The 18,030-nt window shown below is 39.7% G+C and overlaps 1 protein-coding gene across 1 annotated transcript in view; it reads left to right on the top strand.

Moving 5' to 3' along the window:
* Positions 1–11,290, top strand: part of Pgant1 (Polypeptide N-Acetylgalactosaminyltransferase 1) — a 245,305-nt gene extending 234,015 nt beyond the window's left edge. The window contains exons 8-10 of the mRNA XM_067139267.2: positions 4,984–5,091; positions 10,730–10,870; positions 10,950–11,290. Of these exons, the coding sequence (XP_066995368.2) occupies positions 4,984–5,091; positions 10,730–10,870; positions 10,950–11,099 (399 nt within the window). The 3' untranslated portion in view covers positions 11,100–11,290. The remainder of the gene's footprint in view (positions 1–4,983; positions 5,092–10,729; positions 10,871–10,949) is intronic.
* Positions 11,291–18,030: the final 6,740 nt, after the last annotated feature.

Genomic DNA, 18,030 nt, shown 5'->3' with positions numbered 1-18,030 from the left:
GGTTCGAACCCCACTGTCGGCAGCCCTGAAAAAGGTTTTCCGTGGTTTCCCATTTTCACACCAGGCAAATGCTGGAGCTGTACCTTAATTAAGGTCATGGCCACTTCCTTCCTATTCCTAGACCTTTCCTGTCCCATCATCACCGTAAGACCTATCTGTGTCAGTGCGACATAAAACAAATAGCGGAAGAAAATAAAAAAACCAACCAAGTTGATGATAGCGCTTCATTACCAGAAATCTGCTCACCAAGTCATACTTGACAGCTGATCAGAAAAGTTGCATGGACATAATAATTAGTCATAAAACTCGTGTAGTGAAATCGCTCCATGCAACATTTCTTTTCACAAGCTGCTTTTCGAGGGGGGAAACAAGGAAAAATGTAATGTAGCGTGTTGTGTTGTTGCGCACTGTGAAAGTTGTGTACAATTTAAATTGCATCTTGGACGAGTTCCTGTAAGAATTAAAACTGTTACAGATTTTTCGTGGCTCACAGAGGATTAGGAAGTGTCTGGGTTGAATGGCTGGACAAGAAATTACATAGAGCAACTTTTAATGTAACAAATTTGGAAATTTTATTTCTTTCCTTTTCTCTTTTCTAGTTTAAGATTGAGAGATAGAAAACGTCAATGAACAACAAACAGTAGCACAAATTATGAATGAGTTCATCGGCTCTAACAGTGCCTGGGACTTAGAAGTCCAGAATCAGGTACAAAACTTGAGATAACTAACAAGTTTGGAGGAGCATTATTGCTCTGTGCAGTTACAAATAAATGTTTTACAAGAGCACGGTTTGCTCCTAGCAGTTACATTACACAGCAGTTGCCCGGATGTGGGTTTATCCATTGCTCAGCAGTTGTATTAGTCACTGTTCTCAATGGGAACTAACACAAGAAAATATTTACACTCTGAAATGAATAAACAGGGGCATAATTGCCCTTACTACGTGGCCTTAATGGTAAAAGGAAAAGGTTGCATATAACAGGCCATAAATAGTAGGCAAGGAGGCGAAACACCAGCACTCCTGATATAAATCTCTAAAACCCTAAGTGTGCTTTTGGCCCGAAGATACAGAGGCTAATCCTATACTACACCAGGGTGGCTAAAGGAGAAATATTCAATGGCAAGGCAAGATTTACAAAATTTGGAGGTTGAAAGCGTTAGTCACCCAATGCAAGGTTGAATGGGAAATGACAGAGGGTCACCACTCTTCATTCCCTTACAGTACACATTTCCCATTAGAAAATAGAACTGAAAAACCTATATTTGAACCACCAGTTTACAAAGTTACATTAAAAGAAAAACAGCTGAAGCCTTCCCCTCAAACTATCCGCAGGCGCTATCACATGTCTAGGTAAATTCTGCCATTACCTTGTGTCGCCGGACCTTGTACAAGCAGGCTTTGCCCCTGCCTCCTGGGCTCGTGTCAAGTTGCACTCCCAACCACTGGAGCAGTTCAGACAAGTTGGCCCTAAAGTGCCCTGCTTTTATAGTGCTGTAAGGTGAAGCTTCCAGACCTCTTTACTGATTGGCTGGATTCCTGTACACACCCCCGGATTTAATTGGCTAGAGAACATACACTTATGTTCATAAAAACCAGAACACCTTGAAGGACTAAAGATAGGAAGGTCATATTCACAGGGCATGTGCATTAGTATGTTCTGATGAAACGATTAGCATTTGAACCATGTCGGCCCTCAGGTTCAAGTTCCACATCGATATCTCGGCGCACCACCACCGACTGGTAAAATGTGCCTGCAGCTCTCGTTGTCGCTATAAACCGAAGGTAGTGGGTCAATGTGACTTGAGCAGACGTGCAGTATGCCTCACAGACGTATGCGAGATCTATACCGTTAAATGAGTGCATTTGAAAGAGGGCGCATTATTGGCATGAGAGAACGTGATGCATCCATCTGGGAAATTATTGCTTGTGTCAGACAAAGTGTGTTGGCAGTGCAACGGGTGTGTACAGAATGGTTCACAGAAGGGCATAGAACACAATGAGATGGGTCTGGTCGCACCACCCAGACCCCCCCTCCCCGAGTAGATCGACACCTCATCCGAATGGCATTGCAGGACAGATCTGCGTCTTCCTCGGCTCTGGCACGACAGTGGAACAGTGTAACACATCGTAAACTATCAGGAGTGACAGTTTGTAGCTGTTTATTATGGTCTGGCTTACCGGCGCATCATCCACTTCTCCGCCTACCTCTGACTAATGTGCATAGACATGCTAGACTGCAATGAAGTATGGGACGCCGTTACTGCAGACAGGAATGGCAGCAGATAATGTTTTCAGATGAATACAGGTTCTGTTTGTTTGAAAATGATGTCCGCATTTTGGTTCACAGCAGACAGGGGGAGAGGCATCACATTGACTGCATTCGCACAAGACATACAGTGCCTTATGGTGTGGGGTGCTATTGGGTACAACCACAAATCACAGTTGGTGAATGTCCAGGGCACTGTGACCAGTTTGACCTACATGAATGACATCCTGCTATCCGTAGCTATACCCTTTCTGCACGACACCCCAGAAGCCATATATCAGCAGGACAATACGCGACCACATCATGTTGCTGCATGAACATATGCCTTCTTGTTTTCACATTCAGTGATTGTGGAGGGTTGAATGATTCTATTGTTCAGGGTAGTTTCAGGAGTTTCTTCTTTTGATGTTTCGCTTGAATTTGTGCATACATCATTTCTTGAACATTATTAATAGACAAGATGGAAATTTTTTACAACTTTTTAAAACTTGCTTTACGTTGTACTAACACAGATAGGTCTTATGGCGGCGATGGGATAGGAAAGGCCTAAGAGTGGGAAGGAAGCGGCCGTGACCTCAATTGAGGTACAGCCGCAGCATTTGCCTGGTGTGGAAATGGGAAACCGTGGAAAAGCATCTTCAGGGCTGCCGACAGTGGGGTTCGAACCCACTACCTCACGGATGCAAGCTCAGAGCTGTGCGCACCCCTATTTACATGGCAAGATGGACTTTAGTTTGGTGTAAATTGTGATAGTAGTTTGATTGTTCTGTGTTATATAGCATACTGTGCAATTTGCAGTCAAGTATTTACAGACTGGAAAACAGGTAATTTCATTTCATTTCATTTCATTTCATTTCGTAATGTGAATGTTGTAAGTAAAGAAGAGGGTAAGTAGATTGAATTATTGTATGGATATGAAGATGGGTTGTCAGTGATGTCATGGTTTGTTTTTTAATTTTTTATTTTTTCCCTGAGGGTCTACTGTGGACTGCGCTAAGCATAATTCATTTCTGGTTCTTCTTCTTTCGATCAGCCCAGTATTTCTTCATCCTTTCAGAATGGGCTTCTTTATATTCCTGCAACCAGTCCGTTTCACGAATTTGGTCGCAGTCAAAATTCTTGTCCCACTTTCCTAGGCCCTAGTATTTTCCTCAAGATTTTTCTCTTTTTTTTCTCAATGTTGTGTAGTAAGCCCTTTCTGTTCATTGAAATGCATTCGATCACATACACAGTTTCTGTTTTGTTTTTTAACAAGTTCCAAGTAAACATGTCGTAACTTAACCATTATAACATGATTTGTATTGAAAAGGTGGACCCTTTAATTTACCTCTCTTACAAAGTTTCTGGCATTATCACAGTGTTGTAATTAATATCTTGAGTTTTGCAGTGGTTGAGATTCGAACCTCCTACGAATGTGGAGTAACATCTACTATGTATTGGTTACTGCATGTTATTGTGGTTGAGGATAGTATTTTATGTGGTGTATGAGTTGCAGGAATGTTGGTAAAAGCACAAACATGCAGTACCTGAGTCAAGGGAATTGACATTTTTCTTTTTTTTTTTTTGCTAGTGGCTTTACGTCACACCGACACAGATAGGTCTTATGGCGACAATGGGACAGGAAAGGCCTTGAGCTTGCATCCGGGAGATAGTGGGTTTGAACCCCACTGTCAGCAGCCCTGAAGATGATTTTCTGTGGTTTCCCATTTTTACACCAGGAAAAATGCTGGCGCTGTACCTTAATTAAGGCCACGGCTGCTTCCTTCCCACTCCTACTCCTTTCCTATCCCATCATTGCCATAAGACCTATCTGTATCAGTGTGACGTAACGCAGCTCGTATAAAAAACCCACCCCTAAACAAAGCAATGTCTTGTTTTTGAGAATTATTCTTTTAAAAATTTAAGAGGAGGTAGGAAATCAAAACTACCTTCAAATAATAGAGATTTTATGTTGACCTCCATTCTGTGCTCTCACATGGAGAAATATTTTGTGCAATGGCTAAATTTAATTGTGGAGAATCCATTATGAAATATTTAGTGAAATAATGAGAAGTCTATTGGTTTAGATAGGTTAGCTTCTGGTATAAACTGTCTTTATATTTAAGCAGGTAGCTTGAACAGTAACAGATTTACTGCCTGTTTGAATTTTTCTATAGGCATATTATCAAAACTCCACATTTATAATAAGCAGAAGATCAATGAAAGTATTGAGTATCAGTTTACTTTAACCTAAATTGAATATGTTTATGATTGCCTCACTGCTGCCACTGCTACTAACCACACCAGCAAGTGATCAGCTGTTTTGCTTTTCATATGTCTGTTCACTCTTTTGTGATAATTGTCATTATTAATTGTACAGCAAGGGGCCTTGTCCAGTAATTTCAAATATCTGGCCCCTTAGGCTTTGGCAACGAGTATAGCTTGTAAGACTCTATAACAGCAGTTTCTTCATAAATATCCTAGTGTAGACGTACTAGGTTGTTCACAAACTCATTCAAACCAACTTTTCATTTCCATAGTAATTTTCATTTTCAATAAGTATATTCTAATTATGTAATATGTTTGTTATTTCTTAAATACAGTAAAGTAATTTCATTTTTTCTGTAAAGATGATGTTTACAATTTATTGCATTGTTACCAGTGGAAATCATCATCTATGCTCTTTACTTAAGTTGAGGATTCATATGTAATATGATGAACATATGTTTCTCTGTAGGTACGCTCCAACTTCACAAACCTCTGCCTGGACCACTTACAACGAGAGAAAGGATCACAGTACGATCTCGGTGTTTATGCTTGTCATAGTCCTGTTACAGCAAGCCAGGTATGTCACTGCTAAAGCACATGTTTTTGCACTGGAATACGAACACTACTGATTATGTACCAAATTATTTAGCATTATAATCTTCGACATTGTTATTGCACCCATATCAGATTTTTCAGCTGGATACATTTATGATTTTCTTTACTTCATTTTTTCCCATTTAACCAAAATCTATTGAATTAAATTGTATATGGGATTGAACCAAAGGCCTTCTTTGTCTTCTGGTAGAAGCAGTTTGGGGCTTTGAATGGTACAGTGATAATATTGAGATGCAACTTCCTTGAGTGTTATGTGCAATTGTTCTTAATTACCTTCTTCTCCGTTTATCTTTCATACATTACATTACCAAACTTTAGCATGCTTTCAGGAAACTTTACACAGTAGTTTCGAAAGGTACTGAGAACACCACTGAGTTGAAAATGATATCTATAGAGAGGTATCATGTAAAGATATTTCAATTAGAGAAAAGTCTATTACAATATCTTTGGATTTGTCCACATGTTAATGATATGTGGATCAGTGGTAGAGTGTCAGCCTTCAGATCCCAAGATTGCAGGTTCAAACCCGGTAGAGGTATTTGAATATTTGACGGGTGGAAAAAAGTCCAGTCAACATTCCATGTCGTACAATGTCAGTCTGCAAAAGTTCTCTGGTGACACATTTGGTGTTTACCAGGCAAAATTCATTAAAACTCAGCCATAGATGCCCAAGAAAGATTTGGTTTACTCTGCCATCTAGTAGGCTTAGAGATGGCATCAAATTAGAATACCTGCACATAGTAGCTGAGACCATATGATCATTATTTATTTATTTTTTAACATATTGTTTTGACCTATTCCGACCATGGTTAAGTCATCTTACTTTTTCCAGAAAATAATAATAATAATAATAATAATAATAATAATAATAATAATAATAATAATAATAAAGCATTGTGAAATATATAGAACTATTAACGATTTGACTGAAAATAATTGCAGTTGTCCTTAGTATTCAGCAAGAAGGAACCAAAATCATATTTAACTCTCTATTTTATACTGGGGCATTATCTTGGAATTGGAGTGGCGGCTGGGAGTTATTAAGCTTACAGCTGCATGGGAGGAAAGTAGGCAAGCCTGTGGGGGCTACTGGTTCTGGGTTTCTCTCGCAGCACAGTTTGTTTTGTGTTTCAGTGAGTGCAACACCTGTGTGCAAAGTGAACTGAGAATGAATGGAAAATTATAATAACAATAAGCTTAATTATTCTATTTCACATCAAGTGTTTATTTAAGATTTGCATGTCTGTACAGAATCCACTCATGCTGTTAGGAGATTATTTGAAGAGAAGTTCCCATGTGTTTGAATTTCAAGTCATGGGATGGTTCATAGATAGTTACTAAATTTCACAAAACAAGAAATATTAATGATAAGAAGTGAAGGAGGTGATGTACAATGCTAACAGAAGAAAATCTTCAAGAGATTTGGACAACACCTTAAAATTTCTCCTAAGAAATCTCTTAATCGTCTTTCTCAGTAAATGGAATTTTTTATTCCATACAAATGGCTACGAAGTTACTTAAGTTAAAACCCTTTAACAGTACGAACATAAACTGAGTGATCCTCTGTGAGGATTAGATTTAGTGAATGGCTTTTGAATAAAGTGCATGACTAAGAATTTCATCTCATTCTTTTCTCAGACGAAGCATGGTTTTACTTATGTGGGCACATAAATTCTCAAAACAGCAGATATAGGAATGCAAAAAACCTTCTCTGCTCCATGAGGAACCTCTTCATGCGAACAATATTTTGCAACAGACTTTTGCTGAATTAACTGATAAAGAATGACGTACTTTAATGATTTTACATCAGGACTCGGCAACGGCTCATACAGCCTATGTTTCTTTGCAGGAAATTCGACAAATGTTTGGCAATAGAGTTGTCAGCAACAACGTATGGCCCCGCACAATCCCTGATTTAAGGGCCTGTGATCATTAAAAGATAAAGTGTATAAAATGAATCCTCTCACTTTGGATGAACTGAGAAGAGTAATAGGAGTTTCATATGAAGATCCCGGAAATGTGTTGGAAACGAAAGCAGGCAGTTCCAGCATCTCCTTTAGTGATGTGGGTGGTTACTTTTAAAGTGGATTAGAATTTATGAGGCAATCTCTCTAGCTTACTCTCACATTGCCCGGCAATCGGGAAGCTTGCTGTCCTCAGCCTCGCCTCACACGTGGTTCTGCATTAATAGGGTGATGCTGTATATGACCTTAAGGTTTTCCAGTCTCTTGAAGCACGAAATACATTTCTTCAGAGCGAACCTCAGTTGAGTTGCCGGTTATTCCCTGTGTCTGGGGAAGAGGATGATCCAGTAGCTGCCTGACTCATATTGCTCACCCAGTGATGTCATGATCTCGGTTACAAATGCAGCGGGTATCGAACCCGAGATATTAAACTCACATCTTTTGTGTGACATGGAATATGTCTGAAATACATTTTTATTAAGTTATGTTGCTTGCCACGTTAAGTCCCCAGTTCTCTTCTTCAGTTTGACCCAAATGACTGTAGTAGTATAGCACCACTATCTTTTCTTCTTCTTCTTCTTCTTCTTCTTCTTCTTATTATTATTATTATTATTATTATTATTATTATTATTATTCTTCTTGGGGCCTCTTTACAGATACTAGACCTGATTGATGAACGACGAAAATACAAGAATGCTAGAAATGAAGAGGGCAGAAAAGAATACAGGCGATTAAAGAATGAAGTGGATAGAAAGTGCAAGGTAGCTAAGGAAGAATGGCTGAAGGAGAAGTGCAAGGATGTCGAAGGCTGTATGGTCCTGGGAAAGGTAGATGCTGCATACAGGAAAATCAAGGAAACCTTTGGAGAAAGGAAATCTAGGTGCATGAATATTAAGAGCTCAGATGGAAAGCCACTTCTAGGGAAAGAAGACAAAGCAGAAAAATGGCAGGAGCATATCCAACAGTTGTATCAAGGTAACGATGTAGATAATTTCGTTTTGGAACATGAAGAGGCTGTTGATGCTGATGAAATGGGAGACCCAATTTTGAGGTCAGAGTTTGACAGAGCTGTGAGTGACCTAAATAGGAACAAGGCACCTGGAATTGATGATATTCCCGCTGAATTACTGACTGCCTTAGGAGAAACCAGCATGGTAAGGTTATTTCATTTAGTGTACAAGATGTATGAGACAGGAGGAGTCCCATCCGATTTTCGGCAGAATGTTGTTATACCTATTCCCAAGAAAGCCGGTGCTGACAGGTGTGAAAACTACCGCACCGTTAGTTTAGTATCTCATGCCTGCAAAATTTTAACATGTATTATTTACAGAAGAATGGAAAAACAAGTTGAAGCTGAGTTGGGGGAAGATCAATTTGGCTTCAGAAGAAATGTAGGAACACGTGAAGCAATCCTGACTGTACGTCTGATCTTAGAGGATCGAATCAAGAAGGACAAGCCCACATACATGGCATTCGTAGATCTAGAAAAGGCATTCGATAATGTTGATTGGACCAGGCTATTTATGATTCTGAAGATGATAGGGATCAGATACCGAGAACGAAGAATTATCTACAACCTGTATAAAAATCAGTCTGCAGTGATAAGAATCGAGGGCTTTGAAAAAGAAGCAGCAATCCAGAAAGGAGTGAGGCAAGGCTGCAGTTTGTCCCCTCTCCTTTTCAATGTTTACATAGAACAGGCAGTAAAGGAAATCAAAGAGAAATTTGGAAAGGGAATCACAGTCCAAGGAGAGGAAATCAAAACCTTGAGATTTGCCGATGATATTGTTATTTTATCTGAGACTGCAGAAGATCTCGAAGTTGCTAGATGGTATGGATGAAGTCTTAGGTAAGGAGTACAAGATGAAAATAAATAAGTCCAAAACAAAAGTAATGGAGTGCAGTCGAACGAAGGCAGGTGATGTAGGAAATATTAGATTAGGAAACAAAGTCTTAAAGGAAGTAGATGAATATTGTTACTTGGGTAGTAAAATAACCAACGATGGCAGAAGTAAGGAGGACATAAAATGCAGACTAGCACAAGCAAGGAAGAGCTTTCTTAAGAAAAGAAATTTGCTCACTTCAAACATTGATATCGGAATTAGAAAGATGTTTTTGAAGACTTTTGTGTGGAGCGTGGCATTGTATGGAAGTGAAACATGGACGATAACTAGCTCAGAAAGAAAGAGAATAGAAGCTTTTGAAATGTGGTGTTACAGAAGAATGCTGAAGGTGAGATGGATAGATCGAATCACGAATGAAGAGATACTGAATCGAATTGGTGAGAGGAAATCGATTTGGCTAAATTTGACGAGAAGAAGAGATAGAATGATAGGACACATCTTAAGACACCCAGGACTTGTTCAGTTGGTTTTTGAAGAAAGTGTAGGTGGCAAGAACGGTAGGGGTAGACCAAGGTATGAATATGACAAACAGATTAGAGCAGATGTAGGATGCAATAGTTACGTAGAAATGAAAAGGTTAGCACAGGATAGGGTGGCATGGAGAGCTGCATCAATCCAGTCTATGGACTGATGACTCAAACAACAACAACATCCACATCCGCACTTCCTTCATCCGCATCTATGAATGGTACAGATATCGTAAATATTTAACTGCAGTATATTACACCCAAGGTGTTGAAATGGATAGATCTGTTAACATGATACCTGACACCAGAACGCCTACAGTCACAGGCCAATGGGGATTTTCTCTTGTGACAGCTACCGACTTATTAACATTTGTTCCTTCCATCCATTAATTGTGGGCAGGAGCCAGTTAGACTTAGGTGAGATTTACGGCTTTATTGTCTCAAGTCTCTTTATATATCAACATTCTCCCATACCACTGTCAAGGGTCACCTAACCAGAAGCAAAAATAAGAGTGTACCCGAGTGAAAATCAATAAACCTCAATATTCAGAAATTATCAGCAAAACTATCCGCACTGCCATACAGTTTGCATCCACCAAGACACTAACTTTGCGGATATCTGCTGTTATCAGCGTTTGTGCAGGGCTCTACCCATAGCATGTACTGAATAAGCAGCTACAGAACTGGTGAGCCAAATGTGTTTTTGGGCACTCTTGGCACTTTAAAAAAAAAAAAAAAAAAAAAATATATATATATATATACACACATACTAAAAACAATGGAAATTTAAAGAAAAGAACAATGATGGTATTTCTCAGTAAAATTAAACTAAAATGCAAAGATATTGCATATTACATAAAGTTACCATTTATCGTGAAATAGGTAAAGCAGCTACGTTCCTGTGTTTCCAGAAAGAAAAAAAAAATGAAATTTCATCAATATTCTAGCCTTAATGGTGTCAATGTTAGCAGTATTTGGTTTATTTCTTTGTTACACTCAATCCTGATAAAATACACCAATAGTTTTGTGAGTTACCTCCTGAATAGTTGCTATAAATGTAGTACTCTCCCTAACAAACCTATATCTGTTCAGTGTACCAGACTTGTGTTAAAATGTCCTAGGCACATTGCCTTACTATGGCATAATTAAATTTAACCTAATCTTGTTTCAGAAATACCTGGCAAAACTAGTCTTATAAGAAGCAAAGTATTAGAAGTTTAGATATCTGTCAATTTAATCAACTGTGTTGTGTTTATTTGCAACAGTATTTCTCATTGAGTAAGACTGGAGAACTGCGCAGGGAAGAATCGTGTGCAGAGGTGGAAGTTTTGGATGATGTTCCCAGGAAGGTCATCATGTACAAATGCCATGGACAACTGGGCAATCAACAATGGATATACACAAAGGTAGGAAATTAGTAGTAGTTCGTATACGACATGTTTGCAACAAGTTGATGAATTCAAACATTTTATTTTTGTGCTACAGATTGGTGAGCTCCAGAATGTCCTTACTGGACTTTGTGCCGACTCCTTTAACCTGACGTCGGGCAGCAATCTGCTTATGAACACTTGCTCAAGAACTTCTTCGCAACGATGGATTTGGGATCACATCTTGGCCAGTAAAAGTGGTGTTTGAGGATAATCCAGCATTGTGTGTACTAGTGTGTTCAAACATGGGACAGCTAGAGATGAAATGATGTATTGACTGTGTCAGATACTTTAACACATGATTTTATTTTAGTCATATTTTAGACTCAATTTTGGGTCTACAGGTTGACACTGAACATTTTGTACATGTACTCAGAGCTATTTTATTAAAGATGTTTTTCTTTACTTTTCGTTAATCATGTTTGAAGAAAAAAGTCCTTGGTTCTAGAGCCCTAAGGAAATAATGAGAGGCATTTGAAAGATTAGGTCTATCCGTTACAGATGGAGGAAAAAGGAAAATGAGCTGCATTCTAGAAAGTGAATTGAAATCAAAGGATCTTAAGTACTTAACAGATGGGTTTTATGGAGCATTATTTTAGCCACACAGAACATTTTTACCACACACATTATCTGCAAGGAAACAAAGTATTCACATTCTTAGTTCATTATCATGACGAGTGAAGTCAAACACATAGAAAAAGAAGATTTATTGTGGTACCATCGGCTTCCTGAATTTATACAGGTTACCACTGTGAATAAAGTGAACTAATAGAATATAGACCTACATTGCTGTAAGTTTATAGCCTGTGTAAATATATTGTATAGTGCTGAGCAAAGTTAGTCGTCGTCGACTGCAACTCGAATCCGAGTAAATATATTCTTCATCAGTTTACATTTTCACACTCGCAAAGCTTTGTGAATATGTATCATATGACTTAGTAGCCCAATCTTTGCATTTTGTTTCAGAAATACCTGGCAAAACTAGTCTTACAAGAAGCAAAGTCTTAGAAGTTTAGTTATCTGTCAACTTAATCAGCTGTGTTGTGTTTATTTGCAACATTATTTCTCATCGAGTAAGACCGGAAAACTGCGCAGGGAAGAATCATATGCAGAGGTGGAAGTTTCCAATAATGTTTCCAGGAAGGTCATCATGTACAAATGCCATGGAAAACTGGGCAATCAACAATGGATATACACAAAGGTCAACATAGATCACATGAAATGGTTGAGGGAGGGCAGAACTGAGCTTGACGGAGCTTCCGTGCTTGTTTATCCTCTTCACGTCGCGGTCATTCTTCTTCAAACACCGAAACTGATGTAGAAACAGTCTGGCGCCAAAGTGCACGATTCTCGGCAAATGTATCTCAGGATTGAGTGTTGATTCCAGCTCTTTTTATAGTATGCTTAACTGATCCTTGAAATGCCTCAAAGGGGCTCTGTGAGGTCTTTTGCCAGAACAGAGTTCACCATACGGAAGTTGACGAGGAAGTCTGGTTTAACTTGTGCGGTGGAGGTGCCCTATCCTTCTGAGACTGTGGCCAATGATAGTAACCTCAATGCTTATAGCATGAGCTTTCTCAACAACTGCAAGGTTGGTGACCCAGTTCTCCCATTTGATGTTCAAGATGGATCTAAGTTTCTGCAGATGGAAGCGCCGCTCTAAATTTTTAATATCCTGACAGTAGAGGGTCCACGTTTCACAATCGTACAGCAGTATTGATATGACAACAGCATCATAAACCATGATCTTGGTATGCATTGTTAGGTCATTACTCATGAAGACACGACGGGTTAAAAGTCCAAATGCTGAGCGGGCAGCACCAATTCTCCTATACCATCTTGCGAGCCGTTAGCAATTGTTGAGAGGATACCTCCTAGATATAAAAAGTGGTCGACCTGCTCCAGTTGAGTATCCGCAATGGAGATATTGCGAGGTGGTAGGTTTGAACCAGGTGCAGGCTCTGAGAGTACTTTGGTTCTCTAAACATTAATGGAGAGACCAAAATGATCACAAGCTCTCTTGAAACAACTGACTGACTGTTACACCTCCTCAGGTGTGAGAGCAGGTGTGACAGCGTCATCTGCATACTGCAATTCCGTAACAGAGGAAATCTTAAGCTTAAGCTTAACCTTTGTTGTCTGTGGACGTTCCATATAGCATGGCAGCTAGGTAAAGAGCGAAGAGTGTTGGAGCAAGCTCACATCCTTGTTTCAATCCATGAGCGACTGGAAGTTAATCAGAGATAATATTTTGATGAACGACTTGCCCAGACGTGTTATCATTGAAGAGCATTGACTAGATCTACAAAATGCTGTGGACAGGCAAAGTGTTTCAGTACTGTCCACATAGTTGGTCTTGGGGCTGAGTCAAAAGCCTTTTCCAGATCATAGAACACTACTGTACCGGGCGAGTTGGCCGTGCGCGTAGAGGCGCGCGGCTGTGAGCTCGCATCCGGGAGATAGTAGGTTCGAATCCCACTATCGGCAGCCTTGAAGATGGTTTTCCGTGGTTTCCCATTTTCACACCAGGCAAATGCTGGGGCTGTACCTTAATTAAGGCCACGGCCACTTCCTTCCAACTCCTAGGCCTTTCCTATCCCATCGTCGCCATAAGACCTATCTGTGTCGGTGAGACGTAAAGCCCCTAGCAAAAAAAAAGAACACTACTGTCGGTGCAGAAAGTATGTGCGGTCGAGTTTAAACGGTAATAAAATTTGAACCAGTCCACCAATCTAAAATATATTCACACCATCATAAAGCTTGTTTTATTCTACATTCTTTGCTGGTATTTGCATATTTTTATTATGTTTCTTGCGAATGTTATATTAGGCAGAATACAAAAAGTACCTATTTTCTTGACCGTTTTTTGTAAACAACAATTTTGTTGTACAATTACATGAAAACGCACTGTCCGATTTTCATGAAATTTAGGTGGATTATGGAATACACTATTATAAATATACTTCTAAAGTTTAATTAATTTACACACTTTGGTAAAAAAGTTATTATTTTTGTAACAGGCTGTCCGTTTGATATTGGGTGGTCTTCTGAAATCGAGATTGAGTTCATCTGAAAGGTCTGAAGTTTTTTTCAAATCTTTGTATACCAAAAATGTACAATGATTTCTGTATTTTATACAGATTTTTATTTGAAAGTGAGTGATAAGCGCTTCGACGTGAAATTGGCTTTCTTTTGCCAGGCATAGGCCTAGTATAACTTACAGATAAGGCCAGTTAGGGCAAGCCTGAATGTGTTCACTTATATTCTGGCGCTCACAGGTTACATTAGCGAAAGTTTCTAATAGACTTGTCGCATATTTACAGTTTTGATATTTCCCATCAACTTTTCACGTGAGGGCTTTGGACCCTCAACAGGAGCTTTAAAAATATTTTTATTTTATTTTTATAGATTTTGTTTGCATTTTTTAGATGTAGAATATTATGTACAATGTGTATACAGTACTGTATAATGGTTACTATTTACAGTATAAACATCTGTTTGCATAAGTCATTTATTCATCTACATCTGATAGGGCCTATTGAACTGGAAATTATCATCGTCACTTTTGGAATCTGAGTCCTCAAGATCATCATTAGAGGCTGTGTAGTTAACGTATTTTCTGAGTGATGATCTTTCTCCCAGTAATAATTCTCAATTTTCTGTACGTGCATTACACACTTTTCCCAAAGTTCAGGTGTCAGGGAATGGAAAATTTCCTCACATAGATCTCTGATTACATTTTCACAGTTCCCTTTTTCTTGTGCTTTTGCTTAACACTTGCTGTTTTATTTTTCACGTAAGCCCAAATGAGTTTTATGATATTTAACTTGCAATGCACAACAGGCAACCACACCAATTCAACAATAACAATAAAACAACATCTTGGCGCAATTATTTCGTTTTATTGTTTGGAAACAGTTTCTCCAGAAAGAGTGAATAGACCTGCGAATTACTCCAATAGTGAATTGATCCACTTGAATACTTGGCCGTCCGCTCGATATCCTCTTCCTCTTTGACAGGGTCGATAAATCAGCACACGAAATTATTCATGGCATTGGGTCCATCTTGAAGTTTAGATGTATCAGACTTCTGCTAGATGGCATTTGAAAATGCCTGGGTGGTTTATGGTGAAGACTGATTCTAAGAGTGATCCGTCCAGCAATCATCAACATTTCTAGCTGTCCTGCTGATAAGGACATCCTTCTTATCACATTGTTGAGTGATGACGTAATCAAGGATGTGCCAATACTTAGAGCGAGGGTGCATCCATGTGGTCTTGAAGCGATTAGGTAAGTGAAACTGCATATTAGTTATGAAACGTTCATGTTCGGTACATAGACCGAGAAGCAGAAATCCATTGGCATTCCAACTACTGATTCCTCATTTGCCCATTACATTTTTCCCATAGCAGATTATCCTTCCCAACTCTAGCACTGAAGTCACCTAGTAGGAAGAGATTATCTTCAGTTGGTACATTGGAGATGGTTGTGAAATGCAAGTTTTTAGCATCTTTATCAGCATCTAATGTAGGAGCATAAGCAGAGATGGAGTCATATAACTATCTCCGGAGAATGGTAAATGGAGAGTCACAAGTCTTCCACTAACTGCAGTTGGGACAAATTGGTGATTAACAATATTATATTTGTCTTGGCAAATCCAACACTATGAATACAATGCTCGCCATCCTCCTTACCCTGAACTGGATTCAGTAACTTTACCTTCACTGGATAATCTTGTTTCAGTCAAGACAGCCACATGAATATTCAATCTAGAAAGCTCGTGGGCAACAAGAGCTGTCCTCCTTTCAGGTTTGTCGCTCTGTTTCGTGTCAAGCAGTGTTCGGACATTCCATGTTGCAATTATAAATTGTTTTCCTTGATTATTTCGACTTCATATGGGGTAACCCACTGGATGCGGTCGCCCAGCCGGATAAAAGAATGACTTCCGATGTTTATCCCACCTTTTCTAGGGCCTTCCCCATTTAGGGTGGGCAGCGGTGATCTTAAGTAGGCCTGCCCAAACACAGGTGCAGGACCAAATTACCAAGTAGTCACAATTCTTAGAAAGACGACCATCACACATCTGCTACCAATGTGCAGGTCCAAACTGAAGGCTTCAAGTTTCACCCGAGAACCTGCCTCCACCGTCCTTATCCTATCGCTGTTGGACTTGGAGTGAAAAGTGACAGCTGAAAAAAGTGCCACTGGCATGGATTTGTTTAAGGTGGATAACAGCTTGCCAGGAAGTGACCCACACACTATGATTTTGGAATCCATCACTATGGCACATATGCGTGAGACGTGTAGTGTCAAACACCGAAACTGCAATGGACTGCTGCTGACTTGAGAAAAGCCAGTGGTGCCTTCATAGCCAGTCTGCCTGGCATTTTCTCTTCCGCTTCACTCGCCGTACTGGAGCTCATCTTCTCCGCCGAGTAAACCGTTGGGTAATGGTGTTTCAGAAGCATTTCCTCTACTGAGGGACCATCGGCCCTCTTAAGGAGCCTTATCTGCTCCAAGCCATTGGCCTCTATAGATTGTACTCTTACTTATCCCTGAGTCCAGGGCTGCCTCTTCCGCCATCTCCACCATACTGAAGTCCACCTTCTCCGCCGCAGATACCGTTGAGGTCTTCACTCATAACCCTAAGCTGGGACCCTTACCAGATGTTGCACACCGGGTCAATGTGTTCTGGGACTAATGTAGGCAGGGGCGCCACTCTCTGGGTAGGGCTGCCTCCGAAGAGGGTCCCTACCTGCTACCTGTTGGGCAAAGTTAGTACATAACAGGTTACCCACAATGGCTAACTTGCGGTAATTGGCTGTTCGAGCATGATGTCACACGAATACCTGCTCTCTGCAAGTCGTCCACTTCTGATCACAGGAGCGCTTCCCAAAGAAGTTTGGTGGTGATATGTTTTAAACAAACAATTATTAGCTTGTGTGTCTCCTGTACCTGTTCAAAATGACTTTGAAAATAGTGGATTTAACGAACACAATACAGCTAATCGTGTCACAAGACCGTGGTTGTTGCTAACAGGATTTTAGTGGACATACTACGCTACTGAAATTCAATAAGGAATTTGCATCTGAAGATGGACCTTGAAGAAGGAATAGACGGGCTTATCGTTTTGCATTGATGACACACAAAATCTTTTTGTTATTGTCATCAAACCAGTCTTGTCTTACAGTTTTCTTAAAACTTACCTTACTGGTAAGTTTATTCATTTCCTTGCCGGGCTGAGTGGCTCAGACGGTTGAGGCGCTGACCTTCTGACCCCAACTTGGCAGGTTCGATCCTGGCTCAGTCCGGTGGTATTTGAAGGTGCTCAAATATGTCAGCCTCGTGTTGGTAGCTTTACTGGCACATAAAAGAACTCCGGTGAGACTAAATTCTGGCACCTCGGCATCTCCGTAAACCGTAAAAGTAGTTAGTGGGGCGTTAAGCCAATAACATTATTATTACCCTTTATCTTCTTAACTTTCACCTCTATGACGTTGGCGTGTTTGCTTCCACTTTCTCTTTTTTTCCTCACGTTTGTTTAAAAAATGTATACGAGCATATGTCCTCATTTTCACAAACGTGGCAACCAGGTCACTACTTAAATTAGGATCACTTGCACATATTACAGAACTAAGTTCTGTTTTACTCCAGAACCTCTTTGGACTCTAAGTCCACATTAAGAATAGAAACATTTCTCCATATCTCATACAGTTTGTGACCACAGAGCTGTCGGCTCTGTAAGACCACCGTATGACATACTTCGAACCCAGGGCCCAAACAGTATGTACTCTCGTCTGTTTGGGAACTTATGTGTGGATGAGTGCTTTGGTGTTTTTTAGCCATCCAAACTGCAATGTAATTCAAGCCTTCGACATCCATTTCAGTGTCAGTTTCACTGGCAAATGTTGGAACAGTATCGTACTTGCATCCTTCGAAATAGCTTTCAACAGAAGAATATTCTAACTCATGGCACATTACTCTGCACTTCCACAGCACTTCTAATGAGAGAGATTCATCTGTGGTTTCTGTTTGCATGTTCTTATGTTTCTCTATTTTACCAGCATTATTTCATAGAATAATCATTCGAAGATGATAAAGAACATTCAGCGGGTAGGGTTGTCGTATAATCCTCAAGAA

The sequence above is a fragment of the Anabrus simplex genome, chromosome 2, assembly GCF_040414725.1.
Source record: "Anabrus simplex isolate iqAnaSimp1 chromosome 2, ASM4041472v1, whole genome shotgun sequence".
Classification (NCBI taxonomy): Eukaryota; Metazoa; Arthropoda; class Insecta; order Orthoptera; family Tettigoniidae; genus Anabrus; species Anabrus simplex.
This window is presented reverse-complemented; position numbering and strand designations above follow the sequence as displayed.